The sequence below is a fragment of the Parus major genome, chromosome 3 (assembly GCF_001522545.3).
Source record: "Parus major isolate Abel chromosome 3, Parus_major1.1, whole genome shotgun sequence".
In the NCBI taxonomy this organism is placed as follows: domain Eukaryota; kingdom Metazoa; phylum Chordata; class Aves; order Passeriformes; family Paridae; genus Parus; species Parus major.
In genome coordinates, this window is record NC_031770.1 from 65,273,387 (window position 1) to 65,292,769 (window position 19,383).

Sequence of the window (19,383 nt, forward strand, 5' to 3'; positions counted from 1 at the left end):
AAACACTAAGATTCTATTAGCATTTTTCTCAGAAATACAAGCCAAGAGAAAAAAAACAGTATCTGGCAGTTCAAGGCAGGATTTAAATCAAACTCTGATGCTCAAGTGAGTTCTTCGATCACGACCTCTGAGATGTTTAGAGTCATCTTTTCTTCACTGTGTATTCAGGTCTTAAAACCAAATTGAAGTATATAGGAAAATAACACTCTTTAATCTGAGATATAGAATACCCTTCCAAGCAGTGTGAGAACTGATTTTCGGCCTCTAGGTCAACAACTAACATGGTAATAGTGCATGCAAAATGAACAATTAAGCACACCCTGACACATGCATTACACAAGTAATCCATATCCTGAATTTTAATGCTCCAAATTTTCCCATGACAAATTACTGCAGAATAACTCATGGAGGAGGAGATTAAAGGAAAGATGTCAGTACTTGCTCCTCAGTACTGAAATTCTCAATCTTACCAGGTGCATGCAAAGGAAATGAGTGAGAACTCTTTTCTAATGGTGTAGAGGTGAAAATCACTTCTAGGAGAGCCCTGTAGTGCATTTTGATGCCATCTACCTCAGAAATGGTAGCCAGCTGCGAGCATGGTTGAGTTTAATGCACACTGAATGTCAAGTGTGGATGCAAAGGAGACATGTAACGGGGCCAACTGACCTCTTGATTGCTTGTGCAATTGTACATTCTTCCCAATGCCAAGGGCAACACCTTGGCACTCTTGCTATTGTCCTGACCCACTGCTGAGGGAAGGAGATACAGCTTTAAACCTCCCACCAGGCGAGAAAGAGAAATATTCTTCCATGGCTAGACAAAGCATACATATGAAGAGGGAGAACATCTTTCAAAGGGAATGAGACCACCAACATTCATTTTATAAACCAGACCAAATCTTAGACATTTTTCTTATGAAGTCTCCAAAACAAGGTATTTTTTTGTGCTCAAGTAGAATATTTTCTTAATAAATGGAGAAATATTCTACAATTGTCATTTTGGGAAGAAAAAAGAAGATTGAAAAAAACCAAAATTCTCATCTTTTACCTTTCTCAGATTTTTCTGGTTGGCCGCCAATGCAAAATCCCCATTATCTGCCCAACCATAGTGCTTGGTCCTTAGCAACAACAAAAAAAATTAAAATAAAAAACATACTTGAAAAACTGATTATTTATGTTTCTGTTCTCTAAGGTAAAACAGATTTACCCCTCTGTCATGTTTCAGCAGCAGCCAATCTCACATGCTTGTGTTCACTGAGGCTCAGTTGGCTGGAAGAAAGGCAAAGGAGTGGCTAAATGTAACTACATTCACATTAGTATGGGAAAAAAAAGATAACATACAGACAGACATTTTAAGAGCTTACTATAAAAATAGAGTCGTGCTGCTTAGGTGCCATGGGGAGGAAAGTAAAACTTCAGTTCCTTAAAATTCTTAATCTACTTTTTAACCTCTTTCCCTCTGTTTCCTCATAGATCTATGATCATCATTCTGATCCTTCTAAAGCTTTTTTCAGATCTCTCATTTTTGGCTTTGATCACAAGAGAGTGCTTCTCATGCAGGGATTGCTTTTATGATGCTTCTGTGTTGACACATTAATAAACTAGAACTGACTCTGTTTTAGTTGTTCTCTCAGTGTCACATTAAGCAGACACAGAAATTTAACTATGTTATTATTTTAGGAGATTGCCTCTAGCTCTTGTTTTAGCAAATTTTTATACCAGTCATGCCTCAAAAGGAGCTCCCTGTAGCTACCACAGAACATCAGAACCAGTTTATCTTCTATATCAATTTAGGTATTAAAGAAGCTCTCCAAAATCCAGCCAGCCATTTAATTTCACAGACATGCACAATTTCTATTTTTAAACACTACATATGTAGAAGATAAAAACAGCATAAGGGTTTGATATTTCACTTACTAACATAACATATATTCCAGATATCAAATTCATCTTCCTACCCTTCCTTTTCTTTTTCTTCTTCTCTGTAGGAGACAGTGTATCAGCATCCTCCAAACTTCTTTTATACTAACTTTTATTCCACAGTCTTATAAAGCCCCCCTAAATTTTCTTTGAATGTGATTGCTGGTTGATTAGAATCAAACTGATGTTATAAATTTCTGGTGTCAGCACAGAGACTTACTTTAACTTTTGATATATGAATTTATTTTAGTTAAATGATTATCCACATGTTTAATTATTTGCACATATCTATTTTTACCTTGTAATCTGTATTGTTCAACAACTAACACTATCTGTATACTAACAGCAAGGATCCTATAGGATGCTCCAATACTTTTTAATAAACAGTGACTAACAGGAGGCTGCATGTTTGCTAGTTTATGAGAAAGCAGCAGAAAGGTCACAGACTTGTTATGCCAAAGCCTCGTGTTAGCTTCTCCTTGGTTGCTGCTATTTCTCTGGAATGTCTGCATGTGCTTGACAGTAATTATCTGCCCCATGAAACCCACAGAGCCACTGTTAAATCCCACACCTTACTGCACATTGGTAACATACTTGTCTTTAAAAATGGGACATCAACTATGTGCAAAAAACCCCAAAACAAACCCACAAACATCTCTTTCTGGCCATCGCAAATCAGAACATCTCTCTTGCTACAGGAAGGGTGCAGAATTTGTGAACTCCCAAGACATTTGTTCGTAAGGTGGGCTTAGTAAAGAAGAGAGTTTTTCACTGCTTGGTCCAAAACAGAGAATCTGATTGAATTGTTACTCCTGCACAATGTGTGACTCTGATTACATCATTCTGCTCAGCACAGAACTGGACGAGCCAGCGGCATATGGAAAGAATCACGAGCACAGATCTCCTCGGCCAAAACGCCCTTCTGGTGGGGAGTGCTCTGGGGGCCAGTCAGAGATAAAATGCCAGAAAACACATCAATATCCTCTGTTCCCTCTTAAAAAAGGTAATACAGCTCAAATATAAGGACAAACTTCCCATAAGATTTTAGACAGTATCTAGATATCCAAGCCGTGGAAAACCAAGGGGTTTATTTAATACCAGCTTTTAATTTTTTTACAGGCAAAACCATTAATGCTCATTTATTTCAACTAAAACATTAATGCACATTTGTTTGCTGTTGCTAGTCTCCACAACAGTGTTGTTCCCATATCATTTTGGGTGATTGTTATAGTTAGCTGTTACCCAGTGCCCCTGTGTTTATTTTAAAATGTAAACCTACTCCAGGATGTAGCCATTAGGGATGCTCTGCTAATGAGCAGCATGCCTATCAGCATGGGTTGTTATGACAAACGGCTCAGCCTCTGTTAGTTGACACAAATGGGAACTCAGTTATGGAAGTACTTTATTATGTGACATAAAATGACTATTTTAATAGATGAGAAAGGACCAGAGCTCTTAATTACATGCCCCTTCCATGTATATATCAATTACCAGTAGACTTTCTCATAATTGTATCCTGGGATATTGAATGATATTTGGACTACTGAGGATTCCACTAATGTAAAGAAGAAATTTAAAATGTCAATCTCCTTAATTTCCTAGCATTCTGAAACAAATAACCAGCAACATTTTAAACCATATTTCTTTTATTCCACTACTGCACATGCTAAAAACATACACTTTTGTTTTCTGGTGAGGCTTAAATTTCACTTAACATTGTCACAAAAACTAGAGGAAACTCATTAAGATGATTTAATTTTTTTTATAAATTCTAAAGCTATTTTAGAGTCAATGCCATGACAGCAGAAGTCAAAAGAAATCCAGATTATACCGCTGAAAGAACTAAGCTGTCAATGCCAGATTTAACTTTCCAACATGTTGATGAATCTGTCAGTGATAAAAAATATATTTTTCCAGAAAACTTATATGTCAGTCTTGGCACCTACATTACTGAGGAGGTCTAAGGAGAGGCCTGTTTTACTTGCCTTACTGATACCTCTTTGGAAAAACACTCCTTCCTGATGAAATAAATAGTTGTGGCAGATCACTTTTCTAACATGCAAGGTGCCAAGGGCAGGCAACATCAAGACTGCTCCTTCTTTCCACCCTCCTGATCAGAGCATGCATGCCCTCAAATTATTTAATAAGGACAATAATCATAATATATCATCCAGAATGATGTTTTCCCAAAGGAAAATACTGAGGAAAACCAAACATGCCTAGATAGACTGGACAAAAAAAATTCCGCTACTGTGACACTGCCAGAACAGTTCACATAACAGCCACAACTTGTATTTATCATGTTTATTCTCCTAGTCTGAACCTAAGTGGAGAAGTGCATGCAGTAACATTTTCTGGTACTTTTAAGTTGACTTTCTTAGGAAAAACAGATTTACATAATCTATCTGCCCAGTCCTTCAGCCTCTGAACTCAGTCTATTTGAGCAAAGCCAGACAGTGCAGTACATGCCTCAGAGATGTCACATTCCTACTTTTCTGAAAACCACTGTTGGACGAGGGAGACAGATCTATATTATTGCCACCACCGATGGGGCTGTAGTGTAAACTCCATGCTGACAGCATTCAGACATAAGTTCTTGGGGGGGAAAGAGAAAAGGAAACCAGATCCATGTTTCTGCCACAGCATTTGAAGGGCTGGCCAGCTGGAGGTTATACAAAGGGCAGCTTAGCCCAGCTCTATTGCCTATGTTTACAATTTCCTCCTGCACTTCCACCAGTGCTAAGCACATTGCAGCCACTTCTTTTGCAAAGCAGAGAACCCTGATTAAACCTTGACTGATTTCTGAATGGGATGTCTACATCAGAGGGGAAAAATGGCAAAAGTATGGGTTCTTTTTCACCAAGGTAATGCAAAATCCTTGCTTGAGAAAAAACAGTAGCTGGAGGCAGTAAATAACGTCAAAGCCAAGTGGAAATGGGATATCTGCTTGGTTCTGATTGGTATCTGGTCAGCTGGGACAAAGGAGAGCATTATAACAAGGGGCAGAACAACCACAATTAATCCAGGTCAGGAATCACAGGACATAAGGAAATTAAATAACATTGAGACAGAGAGTGACATGTAGGAAACTGAAAAAAAACCAGATGCAAACAAGTTCTCCTACTCAAAATAATGCTTTCCCCTCTTTCTTATTTCATTAAAACAGATGGCCATGTAACTATACCCTACCCAAAACAAGTTAAGAAAGAGTGTGAACAATGAAACTAAGGAGGAAGGTGTTGACTTTGGAGCAGTCTGTCTCCTGTTGGAGATGGTCACACATCCTCGGATTCACCTCTGTAAGCTATAGCCCTCTGTCAGTATGCCAGGAGAAACACACAGTGTCTCCAGAGCTGAGACTGAAGCTTTGTATTGCTATGCTTCAGTGGAAGATTTTGGAAATTTCCACCGCTGTTGAGACAATATGTTCTTCCTAAATCTCACATGTCCTCTCTTCTGTGACATGCAGGCAATATACGGCCAGCGCGTCCCTTCTGTCTCCCATCACTTCTTTTGCTCTAGCTCATGTATTCCTGTGGCATTCACCATTTTAACACTTAGTGCAAGGGAACCCAAACACTATCATGCCTTTTCACTCATGTCCATCAGGAGGATATAGATCCCAAGCTATGCTAGCTCAAATCCAACATAATTCCAGTGAGGGCCCATGGAAGGATAACATTTATAGTTGGTTACTAGAAGGTAAGGATTAGTAGTTTGAGCAATGAATACTGCTTGAATAGTTAATGCTTCTCTTCCTGTGCTGACTTGAATCTTGACTCACACTTCTGCAGAGCTGCTGTCACCACATAGCTGTAGAAGAGCAGCCACCACAGCAGGAAGCAGTGTCCCATCTTGCTCCATCTCGCTGCTCTGGACAGATGCCACTGTCCTGGAAAATCCCACATTCCTGTCCTCTGACCTATTCACAGTGATAGCAACCCTGGAACCTAGTCTGCAAGGTGCACCATGTGGCAGCTGCTGCAGGGAGGTACGGGAAATGCATCTGCCTGAGCAAAAAGAGGACATAAGTTGCAGGTGGGTATGAAAAGGAGACCTTGGGGTCTCAACTCTAGAATCTCTCCTACACTGAGAACAATAACTTCTGTCCCCCAGAAAGAGTGTGGTACAGAGAAGACAGAGTAATCTGGAAGTTAATCCAAGAGGTGGTCATCAAAACACCAGTTACTCAGGCAGTTCCAGTAATCAGATGGACAACTGTCATGTCCTAGTATGTCTTAAGGAGCAGCCCAAGAACCATGCAGCCAAATGAAGCTACCAGTCTGAACTACAGCTCAGACACATTCTCAGACTGCAGAAGCCCAAGAGTGTAGTTTTTACCTACACCTAATTACACCTTTTTCATAGGCCCTCCCCCTCCTAAATTCTTCCCAAGGAAGTATTAATTACCTAAAGGTATGTAAGAATCTAGGGGGGGGGGGAAAGTAACTATTTTAGCACTTCTTGCTACAAACCAGATGTGAAACTCTTCCTTCTGATTGAGAGTGGGTCTGGATTACTGTTTTTTTTTTTTACAGCAAACAGGGTGATACACAAAGGACCATGCTCCTCTCAGCATCAACTTTCAAGAAGATAAGTCCAGTGAAGGTGCAAAGCTGTGTGTCACTGCTGGTCCAGATGAGGGTAAATGCATTCAGCACGTTAGTCACTGTTAAAATGAGTATTAGTACAACTGACATAATTTAAGCAATTCACTCATCCACTCACTCCTCCAACTGTAAGCAGCAATACAGTAAGAACAACTTAAAAAAAAAAAAGACAAAAATCTACCAACTAGGCTGAGCCGCCATCCTCTCCATGTAATCCTTGGCCATATTGATGGCCTCCATGTTTTCAGGGAAGAGCACACAGAACATTGCCAGGGCCCCAAGGTTGTTGCCGTAAATTTCATTCCAGCGAGCGCTGAACTCCTTTGGGTCCCAGGGAGGAAGGTACTCCAGGGGGTTTGACAGCATGGTTTGCACTGCTTCAATCAGACGAGCCGCAATGTGCTGGTGCGTGGTGCTGGCCTGGAGCCGCAGAGCCTCCACGTCCCCCTTGGAGAAGTAGAGCATGGGGTAGCTGTCGTAGTTGGCATTGACAAAAGGAACCATCGTGTCTCGCTCCTCCCTGGCGCCGCAGGCAAAGGCGAAGCAAACCGCGTGTATGAAAAACACACTTGGGGCTCCCCGTGTGTGAGTCCTCATTGTGGCATCAGATCTCCAGGTCTCAGTGGCAGCCAAACCATCTTTGAAATGTCCTGTGGTAGATGGACATGAAAGAACAAGTTAGAAAATGAATCTGTGAGACACCATCATTCGGGCACCTCTCTAGGAAATATGATTCCATCTAAAATTCTTCAGGTGACTTTCAAATCATTTCTATATGAATACTTCAGACAAAATGTCTGCAGAGCAATTCACTCGAGAGAAAAAGCTGTACACTTTGAAGAATGCCCCTTCCTTCCCACACCTTGCCCTCTAGTAGTTGATACCAGCTGAAGGGACACAACAACAGCTCTTGTACTCGAAATCTCAAATAATTGCAACAGTGCCTAATATGAAGCAGCACTGACTGTACTGGCAAGTGGGGAAGGCCGGGAAGGGAGGAGGAAGGGGGAGAGCCAGGGAGGTGGTGGCAGCCAAGCCTGCGTGCTGCCTTGGCTGATGTTAGCAGCTGGAGAGAGGGAAAGATGAGGAATTCTGGGGGTTTGTGCTGGGGTCACTTTATACCGGGCTTGAGGCCTTCAGTTCTGACACGTCCTCATTTTAAAAAAAAGAAAAAAAAAAAGAGCAAGTCAGGAGTCAAAAAGGGAAACTAGTAAGTGGCAAAGTCTTAGAAAATCAGCTGAAATACTTTGACTTCCGGGCATTTAGGGGTTTGCATTATTAGTATTTTTTTCCAAGGGGCTTTTCATTTTACACACAGAGATTTACTGCCAGTTACCAAGAAGACTGAACATTGAATTAAAATGCATATTCTTCTACGTACATTACCTCTTGAAATGTGCTCAAATGGGAAATCTATGCAGAGGCAAATGCAATTTAAACATAGTATGTTACTTTGTAGAAATTACCAACTATCTGGCCTAAAGTCACAGATAAAACATAGCCAAGATCCCCTTGAGGAAAGCCAGCAAATTCCTAGAATTCTTACGAGGGAAAAGGTTATGGAAAGCAGGCTCAAGTGAGACAGTTTTATGTAAATAATGAAGAGTAGTTTTCAATTATTAAAAGGAGAAATAGAAGGAAAGAAAACTTAAAAACAGATACATTTTTTTTCTCCCATGGAAAACCTGTTTCATAGGATTCAGTCGTAAAACTTGTAGGAAGTTAAAGTACAAAGCAACCTTTTACTTCTCCCCATAGGTCCTTATTCCATAGCTGAAATTTTCTAATAGAAACAGAGGCTGCAAAAACCGTACTTAGAGGCCCACATCCTGCTTCAACAAAGTCATTGATATGAGAAAACTTTGACAGACAAGGACCCTTCATGCCTACTGGGTGCCCAGACCCTCTAGATTTTTGTGCTCGGATACTAAAATTAATTTGTGAGCAAACATCTTTGGCCAAGAAACACATAATTTCTTGTGAATTCCTATCTAGGGCACAAATAGTATTGTACTCTGTAACTGCTTAAAATGATCAATTACAGTGAGCAGCATAATGGCTTAAACAGAGCATAATGGAAGATGACATTTTCTCAGTATTTTAGTGCATTTTACAAGTACATTTTGCCCTGTTCTTGATGTAAACTAATTGTTACAGGACACATTATCACAGGCTGGTTTATTTGGAAACACTTTTACTGTATCTACATAGACTCTCACCACATACACACATAAAGACAAATGCACCATAATTTATCCAGATATACTCAAATCCACTGTATTCTTCTCTATGCTGAAGCAAACTATATATTTTGACACGAAGGAAGTAAAACTAGCCAAAGCAATATATAATGGTTGAAACGATGTAATTTTTGTAATTGATGAGAAAACTGCTTTGTCACAATAATAAAAAACACCTCTACAGTTTTCTTCTAAAGCCTCTGTGATCCTTTAGAACTGTGAGCAGAGGAAGGAACCTAAAAAAAACCCCAACAAAAGACTAAAAATGCTTATAGCTTTTTCTGTGTTAGGCATTTATTGAAAAAAATTTCTTGGCTTACACAAGCAAAAAAAAAAAACCCAGCTAGCAGTAAGGACTTCATGCATTCTTTCCTTTGGTTTGATTTCTGTAAGTACTTCTGCAAATCAGTGAGAATTAAGAATATGCATAAATTTAGGGATGGTTTTAAGAGTTCCCTAAATTAAGTTATTTCTGACCAACGATTAGGGAATATACAGCAAGGTTTTCCAGAACTCCTTTGCAGATCTGAACACACATTTCCCAGCATTACACCGTCATCAAACACACATCCAGTGTTGCCAAAAAGTCATAGTACTCTTAAGCATTCAATAGCTTCCCACATTTTCACTCTTCATTAATGTGCACATTTCATTCAGAAAGTAAACCCTTTTTGTTACCTTTACAGTGAGCCCTGCCCCAGTAACTTTGCAGGGCTCAGCCTGGTGTGACTGAGGGATGGGAAGAGGCAGCTGGAGAGGAATACACCTTCCTTTCCATGCCAACCCCTGAACCTTGATTATCAGTGAAGCTTAGGTGAAGCTGGATCCGTGCAAATCACTGTCCACATCAGCTCCAGCTTACCAGTTGTGTGTGAACCTGTTACGAGTCTGTCTGATACACAGGGCTCGAAAGAGTTGGAGTCTGGGCCTTCTGATCATTTAATGTGCACTCACAATACCACTTTTTAAAGCTAAAGGAATTTCTTACTCTCATATTACACTGCATCATTACCATCCACATCTTCCAAGAAAAACTTTACCAAACAACTCAACCTTTTCTGAAAATGAGGGGGTTTTATTCAGTTAGGAAACCATGATCTGATTAAGTATTAAAAATTAAAAGGAGAAGAAAGGATGCTTGCCCATGGAAGAAAATGCTATTATACAGTGTGCTTTGAAAATGTTGTCATTTAGTTCTAGATTGAAAGAGCACTTTGCATGATTTCCACTCCACTGCCAGCAGAAACAAACAATAAAAAACATCAATTATTCCAGAAAAAAAACACCCAAATCAAATTAAATCTTAACAATTTTAGTTCTCCCACTCCGCATTACTGGTAGATGTTCAGCTGTAGAAAAAAAAAAAGTATTGTAAAACTGAAATCACTAACTGAACTAAACAGTGGTTTATACAGATAACTTTACCAAATAAACTATTTAAAAGAAAGGAAAGGCTCATTTACTCCTGCCACATGTGCACAGAAACGTTGCTTCATCAGTGAGAGCAGTGGAGTGAGAGGGGCAGAGGAGGAGGGAGAGGAAATGATGGCACTGTTACGATCACCAACTTGCACAGCTGTCCTTGAAGCAGTCTGACCTTCCTGTGGGTGATTAAAAATTAAAAACAAGCAAAGAACTGTGGCTTTCTGTAGTATCAGTTCTGAAGAGCCACTCTGCTTTGAAGCTGCTTTTTCCTGGGACCAAACTTGAAAAACAGAAGAAGTTGCAGATGTCTCTGCTGGTATCTCCCACATTAGCCATGACCCATCTCTGACATGGACACCTTGTCAACATTTACAGTCAGGAACAAAAAAGCTGGGATTTCAGGTGACTAAAACTGTATCTACTGTAGATACAGTAAAAGACTGGAGGCATTACAACACCACAGATTATTCAGGTTTCTGAATAAAATATCTTCCCAAAGCCCAGGGCTGGGACGTGAACACGTCAGACTCTTTGTCTTCTTTTGGGAAGCTACTATTTTCCACAAAGGCTAAGTTCTCATTATCGCTACCTGAGATACCTGAGAAACAAATGCTTGCCTAAAAAATGTGTTCAAATATTTAAAGGAAAATCTGTTCCACCATACTGATGAAAATCAAATCTTCAGGTTCAGTGTGCAAACTCTTACCTTAGAAAATGACCTCTGAGTCAGCAAGGACTTATATTTCATAGTTTATTTGCACTTCATAAATGATTGACAGTGAAAATGAACTTTTTTAAGTTGATTTTTTCACAGTTTCGTCACAAATTACATTACAAGGACTAGTATTAAAACTGAAATAATCAATTTTAGAACCCAGTGTTAAAACAGGTAATAAAATCATAGATTTTTCAACAAGAAATGGTCAGCCACCAGAAGCAGCTGCTGTCCCACCAAAAATGTAAAATGAATAGGTAACATTGCAATGAGAGGTGAGTGGAATATTGTTCCATTAAGTGGAGAGGGATGTGCTATGTTTTCTCCCAGTGGTGACAACTGCCAAAAAGTAACACAAGAAGAGGCAGGTTAGATCACAGCAGAGAAAAGCAAATTTCTATAGGATCTCTTTTTTTCACACTTTGTCCAAATATCTGAAATATCTTTTCACACACATTGCAATTGACTTTGTTGCTAATGAGAGGAGCAGAATCTATAACATGGAATATATCAGCTGGAAATTTTGGTAACTTTATATAATGGTAGCATTTTAAAATCATGACAGTGACATCAACTGAAGAGCCGTTTTGTTCAACAAAGCCAGTTTCACCACCAATCTAAATATTTTGCAGACATATTTAAAAAATGGGAGAGCAATTTAGTCTTCTAACTGAATTCAATGACATTCTGGTACTAAAAAATGCAGGGTAAGTCCATGAAAACAGAGAGGTGAAAGGGTCAATGGAAACTAATTCCCATATATATATATATATATATATTGCCATTTGGTTCCAGAAAACCACATCCAATACAGCATAATTAGGGGCATGATGGAGCAGAGCCAATAAAGCTATGAGCTTATTTTTGTGCTGTAATAATCACAATAAATCTGTTGACTGAAGTCCCAAACTGTATAGCTTCTACATCAGCAAGCAGTACTACTGAGACCCTTTCAAAGCTGTGGGGCAGGACCTCAGGGTGGGAAACTTCCATGTCCCAAGAGTCAGGAGCAGTCAGGAGTCATTCACTGACCTTTTGGTTGGTGAGCCAAAATCAGTGACTATCTGGCTTTCCAATAAAAATACTAGGAAGGTGTAAAAATCACTGCTTAAAACTTGAAAAACACCTATTATGACCTTAACCACCAGGGGACATTACTTCATTTCTTCCTCTGATTTTTTCACAATGAAAAACATGCTACAATTATATAATTTCAAAGGTATTTCAAAACTTAAATACTGAAATCTCAAATATAGTTCAGAATTACATCTGCCATAAATAAAGTACAGCTGAGGTACCCAGGTGTTAGTATTGCACTTGTTCTGAAATGATCTGAAATACCTTGAAAGAAGCTTTGTATCAACTTTTATGTCTGACTAACAGCTGTGCTATGAAAATCCCAATGGCAACCAGAAACAGCCAGTTCCTATAGGGATTATCAGTATATGCCATCATGTCAGAAGTCAGGATTTAAATTTGTGTCTGTTCTTTGATCTAACACAAAATTAAATGGATCTGTGTAGGGCAGTGCACAGCTGTGTCAGACTGTAATTCCAGGAGAATTGAGGGTTGCATTAGTTCTCCACCATGCCAGGGAAGACAGCAACTGCAAAATATTTTTATAAGTTCACAGTAGGATGCATAGGGCATCTGTGATGGAAGTTTCATCCGCTAATTCCTTTCAGTTAAAAGCTTATTTGTCTGTTTTATCACTATATATATATAAATTAACAGGGTATAGACACACACACAGAGAATGCAAAACCTTCTCACTGCCTCAAGATGAAACATGATTTAAATCATCTGCATGTCCAAACCATAATCTGGGAATTTAGAATTTCCTGCTATTTTGCAGTTTATCCTCCTGTAAAAATGCCTTTGCGGTAATTTTTTGGTTGTACTAACACTAGCATTCCTAACCCTTACCGGGATTTTTTATTCCATACCTCACTCTGTAGAATGAGTAAGGAAGTAATTCTGATATCTAGAATCCTGAAGATAATCACACCCAACCAGTACAGACATGCCTGTTAAGGCATCCACATTCAGCAAATGAAAGCCCAATCACTTTTACCACTGAAGGCTTAAAACTATAAACTACCAGAGAAAGACTTCTTCTAGAGCACCAGCACTGTATTCTGTGCTGACATAATTTCAAAAGGCCATTTCAGTAATAAAAATTAGGTTTAATTAGACATTTTGTCACAGATGTTAACACTATAGGAAGGCAATTTGAGAATTTTCATCTGGGCCATGAGGATGTACTCCCTACCTTTGTCTGCTCCATTAATGTCCCAGAAAACAAGCAAACCACTCATCCACTATTACAGCATGTAGGGCACCTCTGGGGTTTAGGACTATGATGGTAACAGGCACTTCAGAAACACAGAACAAAGGCTCCTGTACAGTCTGTGTGGTGAAACAATATTCCTTTGGCAACTACTGAGAAACAGCTCATCTTCCTGGCCCTCACAAAGAGGCCCACTCGGGGTCAGTAAGGCTGTGAACCCTCTGGTGTCAGGTATTAGGAACGATGTTTAGGGCTTCCTCTGAGAGCAGCCCACAGCCCTAAGGCACAACCACCCATCACAAGAAGGGAGCAAGGGAACAGGATGCCTGGGGGGGTCTGGAGTGCCCAGGAGGCGCAAATAAAGGGCAGGAAAAAATAATCATACATGCTAAAGGGGAAAGCCAATTTACTTGCCAGAATTCCTCCTTGTGCCTAACCCACCCCAGGGAATTGCATGCCATCCATCTTCCCTCACTTCTGAGGAGGCTGATTACAACACCAGAAACTTCTGATACCAAAACAAGTGTTTTCATTTCAGACTTTAACTTTTATCTTCTTTCCAACTAAGTCTACTTTGCTGGCCTTGACCTTTACTCATCCAAATACTTGTAAATCTTTTAAGACCCTTCATTTGTTATTCTTGACTATGTATAATTAACAGTTTGAATATTCTCTGGTTATTGTCTTCAAGATGTTGTAAACAAAGTATGTGATTCTGCTGGAGTTTTACAAAACCAGCTCTCACCCTCTGTATCTATAACTACAAACTTGAGCAGCTGAAGATATCAAATATTTTTATTTCTAAAGCATTTCCACAGGACTTCATATTAATAGACAGGAATTCTAAAATGCATCATATCCTTCAGTTGCTATGGGATCAAAACTCATTTTAGCTATGCCTCCATATCCTGTCTATGACTCAGTGTTGTACAAAACTATAAGAGTATTTTGTTGTTATTTTCACTGTGATGGTTTTGACTAGGGTAGAGTTAATTTACTTCATAGTAGCTGGTATGGGGCTATGTTTTGGATTTGTGCTGGAAAGAGTGTCGGTAATTTAGGGATGTTTTAGTTACTGCTGAGCGACATTGATACAGTCAAGAACTTTTCTACCTCTCCCCCACCCCACCAGCAAGGGGGCTGATGATGCACAAGGAGTTGGAAGGGGACAGTCAGGACAGCTGATCCCAACTGACCACAGGATATTCCATAACATATGATACAATACTGGGAAAGAGGAAGATACAGAGATGCGTTTGGAGTTCCAGCATTTGTCTTCCAAAGCAACCATTACATGTGATGGAGCCGTGCTTTCCTGGGGATGTCTGAACACTTGTCTGCCCATGGGAAGTGGTGAATGAATTCTCTGTTTTGTGTGGCTTTTATCTTTTAAACTGACTGTATCTCAACGCATGAGCATTCTTACTTTTATTGTTCCAATTCACTTCCTCATCCCACTGAAGGGAATGAACAAATGGCTCGGTGGGGCCGAGTTGCCAGCTGAGATAAAACCATGGCAATCATATATGTTAAATTATTGTGACAGAATACAGGAGTACCAGCAAAGTCCAAAGATGCTGATCTAAAATGCTAGTCAATTTATGAACCTAAGGAGCTTGTAATCTAAGCAATTTAAACCAACACTTGTTCTTATATTACCTACAGATAATCTTGGAGTGTGAGTGTGCAGACCCCAAATGTGTACTCACACAGAAGAACCACTGGCTCATTTGTTACAGGATAAACATCACTATGTTCGTAGACCTAAACTGCATCTCTCTGCAGATGAGTGTGCTGTTCATTATTATTGATATAATTCTGCTGTTACCTCTGCTGGTATCTCACTACCTAATGTTTCTCCACAGAGAGACAGAGCATAAAGCTCCCCTCTTTCCATAGACGTAATATACACGTACCCAGGATGCAACTGCTTTTTTCAGGGCAACAAACTTGGACAGACAATAAAATGTATTGTCCTGTAGTTCCTTCAGGGCTACTGTTGTCCTCAGTGCTCCCCAGAATACCCTTAGCAAAAGCCTTGAAAAAAGTGGTCATTACATTTTCAGGGACAGAAGCCTCAACTGCAGATGGAGTTAAATGGTTATGTTGTTCCTGCAGAACACAGTATGCGTGAGCCATCTGTGAGCAGGTGTCAACACAATCATTAAATTATGGGTGAAATTTGAAATTTAGAATCTTATGATCTCATTTCTGACTAAAAGTTTTGCAGGCATGGCTCTCATAGTAGAACTGAAACTGGACAGATAATTTTGGTAAAAAGTATGATGAACCACAATTGCAAGGATATGATTAAAAGGAACATGGTATCCACAGAAACGCTCATGAACAACTTTTCAAAATACTTAAACTCTAGGCAGCCACTTGATTAGAAGGCTGAAGAAGGCTTACCAGGTTTATATAAAATGTTGAGCATTATCAAAATTTCTGATAAAAACACCCCACAAAATAAAAGCTTAAACCAGGCCAACCATGGTAGAAGAATTTGTATGTTAAAATTACATTTTTCTTGTACTGAGACACAACACCTACCAAAGTCAAGTCACCAGGGTCCCTACAATCTTTTGCCTACACTAAACAATGTTATTCCCTCCTGTATACTCTGAGTCGAAACAAGGGGAAAACCAGAAAGACCAAACAAAGGTAATTTCAGACTATGTACTTAATAGTCACATTGTGCCTGTCCTTCCACACCTGACCATGTGCCAGAAGTGGATGAAAGTGTCATGCCAGCACCTGATGTGAGAAAACACTTCCAGTGCTCTGTCCTTCATCTGATTCCCAGAATGACCAGACCCCTTTGGTCAGCTCTCCGTTCACTTCTACTAAACTTTTACTGACAAAGCATTCATGAGAGAGATCTCTGGAGGCATTTACAGATTTCCCTTTTCTTAGCAGGCTTCTCTGCCTAGTTCTCATCCTTAGCACATAGCCAGATCTGCTCAAAGTGCAGTGCACAAGGGTTTGGGGGTTTACTAATGCAGCACTGTTGCACCTCATCTTATCCCAGCTGGATTTAGCTGGGCTAAGAGAGATCAGTACAAAGTTTACCCATATAAACAGAAAACTGGCTCAAAGAGAGTCAAATTCAGACTCTATTAAATTATTTATATCAAGTATGTGGCTATAGTCTTGAACACAAAGTAGCACCATGGTTTAGCAGCATTAAGAGGATACAAAGTTGTAATTATGCTCTTTGATCTACTTCAGCTGGATGGAGACAGCAAAGAAGGTGAGAACAGCCAGGACAAACTTGCTGCTGAGATGGACTATTTACCAATTAAATACAATTTGCTAAAAAAAAAGTCATAACCTCTTTCACTCACCACATACTTGGATTACCATGTCTAAGCAAGACAACAACAGTTACAGAAAGATGGTTTTTTTTCTTAATTTTTTCATTTCTTCAGCACCCCTTCCCCTTCCCCCTCCCCCCCCAAAGGGCTTTATTTCTTGCAAAATATCCAGGAACAATAGCAAATAGTAACTAGATTTATTTCTGCTCATTACTATAGTACGCTGTGGGTGCCAGATGTGCAAGTTTCCAGACACAAGCCTAAAAATATGACTGAATTTTAAATGCAATCACTTCTGAGAGAAGGGACACTTCAGTTTTATGGACATTTACCTCCTCATTTAACCCTAGTTTTCACTGCTCAGACTGCTGGGTACTGATGGATGTGATTATTTCTCTACTAAAATATAAGCTTCCTGTGTTCATTCACAACCCAACAGCTGCCTGGTTGTGATATGAATGACTTTTTAGCACCACTGATCTAGGTTTTATTTGAATTCAGGTTTAAAAAAGCTTATATACTTTGTGTCATTGTCCTTGAGGAAAATAAATGGTACATACAGACCTCATAGCCTTTAAAAAGTACCAAACCCAAGATGTCACTCTAAAACTTGCTTTCACCTACCCATTTTTACTTATAACTGTATGCAACCTATAAATATCACATGTAACATTTGGCCAGGTAATAAAATACATTTTCCTCTCCATTGTAGTGCTGATATTTACTCAATATTTAGTTACAGTACTAATATACACTGCAATAAAAACTGAGTTTGCCTTGGCAACCAAAATCTATCAACTTTTACCATAGGCAATCAATGGTTCAATTTAATGTGTTTCTTTCTTGCAACATTCTTACAACCAAAGAACAGGTCATAAAGAAGACTGTACATCAGTGTGTAGTGGAAAATCAGCACCAAGTGTCTTCTGAGGTCAGTGTTCACAGCAGAGAATACATATGTGTTTATAAACTATTCTCATATCTTTCTCTTCTATTATCTTAAGAGCATTCAGGTCATTCTCATGGCAATTCAAAATAATGCAAAACATCATACTACTTCAAACAAACCAACAGAGGCAAGCTCTTACTTTGAATAACCAGAAAACTACATTTTTTTAAAGGCCCCGTAGCTCTGCCCCATTACAATACACTGTAGTTAGCATATTTTGGTTTCATGTCTCAGTGAAGTTTACAGAGTCAAGACAATCCCAATCCAAAACTGCTACTTTGTTGACTTCCCCTAAAAATTTAACTAATTCAGGTCACTTAAGAAAACACATGTAGGCGATGAGACACAGTAAGGAAACTCTTAGCTAATACTTAGCACTTCTGTAAAACGATGTACCCAAGGATCTACAGGCAGTTATGAAACTAATTAATTAATTAAACTTCTCAACACCTCTGTGAAGCAAGCAAGCACATTTATCTGTTTTATGAGGAAGAAAACAGAGCCATGGGGAGGTGGAGTGACTGGCTTAAGGGCACCCAGCTAGAGTCTTTCAGAGTAATAAACAGCATCTGAATTATTGACTCCCACTGCTGCCCTTCAGCTGAATTGTTCCTTTTTTGAAACACTGCAGTGAGTTATAATAATAGTTGGCATGATAAATACAATGTGGCAATATTTAGGCTGAGATTTTCTTTGTCATTGTTTAGACTATATTAAAATTTTAGTGTTATTTAAATTGCAGTTGATCTTTTTAGTGTGACTGAAAAATCTCCGTGATTGAGTAATATTTCTTGTATTTTATTCACAGTTGTGACTACTCTTTATGTTGCCATTGCTTATGGTTATAATCCAAGCCTCTCCAACTTGAAAACACAGAAAAACGTCACAGTTTTATATTGCTTCAAGAGGGAGCAACAGAAGAACAGAGAGGGTGGTTACTTTCATTCATAGCAAATTGACTTTTAAGAGTTGGCATGAGACACACCAAGTGATGATGTACTGCTTTCATGCAATACTAGCTGTAGGAATTGCAACTCGCTGCCTGGGGCTGAGAAGACTGAGCTTCCCGAGTTGACAGCTCTGGTTCCAGGTCGCTTAAAACTTTCTCAATTAAAAAAAAAAAAAAAAATAATATTAATATATATATATGTATATATACACAAGCTCTCTCACACACACATACATATATATGTAAAGAAAAAAAGAAGTGGCAGGAAGTTGCATCGGGCAAGTCGCTCTGTTCCTGTCTTTCAGCTTGCCTAGGTGCAAGACAAGGATGCTGCCGCTTACCTTTCACGCACGCATGTTTGGGAGGCTGAACTCGGTAGCCAAAGGCTCGGAGGGTGCCGCGGTCCCGGCGCTGCGGAGGGGCAGAGCTGTTACCCCGGCGCCCACAGGTGAAGCCTCGCACAGAAAGCGCCACGTCCCCCGCACGCCCCCACCTCCCTGGGACTGGCGGGGCCCGTCCTGCGCTGTCCCGACAGCAGCTCCGTCCCGTCGGGCCAGCCGGGAAAAGCCCGTGCCTGTCTGGGGGCTGCTCCCCGCGGCCCCGCTGCCGCTGCCGCTGCCCGGCCCCGCCGGCACCTGGAGCCGCTCCGCCGGGCTCCGCACGGCCCGAGCACCGTGTGCCGGAGGCAGCGCTCGGACCGACCGCCCCTTCCCAAATCCGCCGGCCAGCGGCGCCCCCGCCCCGCCCCGGGAGCCGCGGCGGAGCGCAGGGGCGGGATGGAGGCGCTGCCCGCTCCGCACGGGCACTCACCGCCCGCGGCCCCTGCCCGGCGCCGACCGCCGACCGCCTGCCAGAAAGTTTCTTCTCCGCAGCCCCGGGGGACGGAGCGGGGAGGGGGCTGAGGGGTGCGTTTTTCAACGCAGGAAGAAAGTGACTCCCCCCGCTCCCGCTCCACCTCCCGCTTCCCCGCCC

At 40.4% G+C, this 19,383-nt stretch overlaps 1 protein-coding gene across 3 annotated transcripts in view; it reads right to left on the reverse strand.

Moving 5' to 3' along the window:
• Positions 1-19,354, reverse strand: part of DSE (dermatan sulfate epimerase) — a 34,452-nt gene extending 15,098 nt beyond the window's left edge. The window contains exons 1-3 of one of the 3 annotated variants that reach the window (XM_015621527.3): positions 19,222-19,354; positions 18,753-18,822; positions 6,711-7,179 (exon numbers count right to left, since the gene is read on the reverse strand). In XM_015621527.3, coding sequence (XP_015477013.1) covers positions 6,711-7,126 — 416 coding nt within the window. In that variant the 5' untranslated portion in view covers positions 7,127-7,179; positions 18,753-18,822; positions 19,222-19,354. Of the gene's footprint in view, positions 1-6,710; positions 7,180-18,752; positions 19,036-19,221 lie in introns of those variants that run through there. The other 2 variants (XM_015621528.3, XM_015621526.3) reach the window with 2 other exon arrangements.
• Between the last annotated feature and the right edge of the window lie 29 nt (positions 19,355-19,383).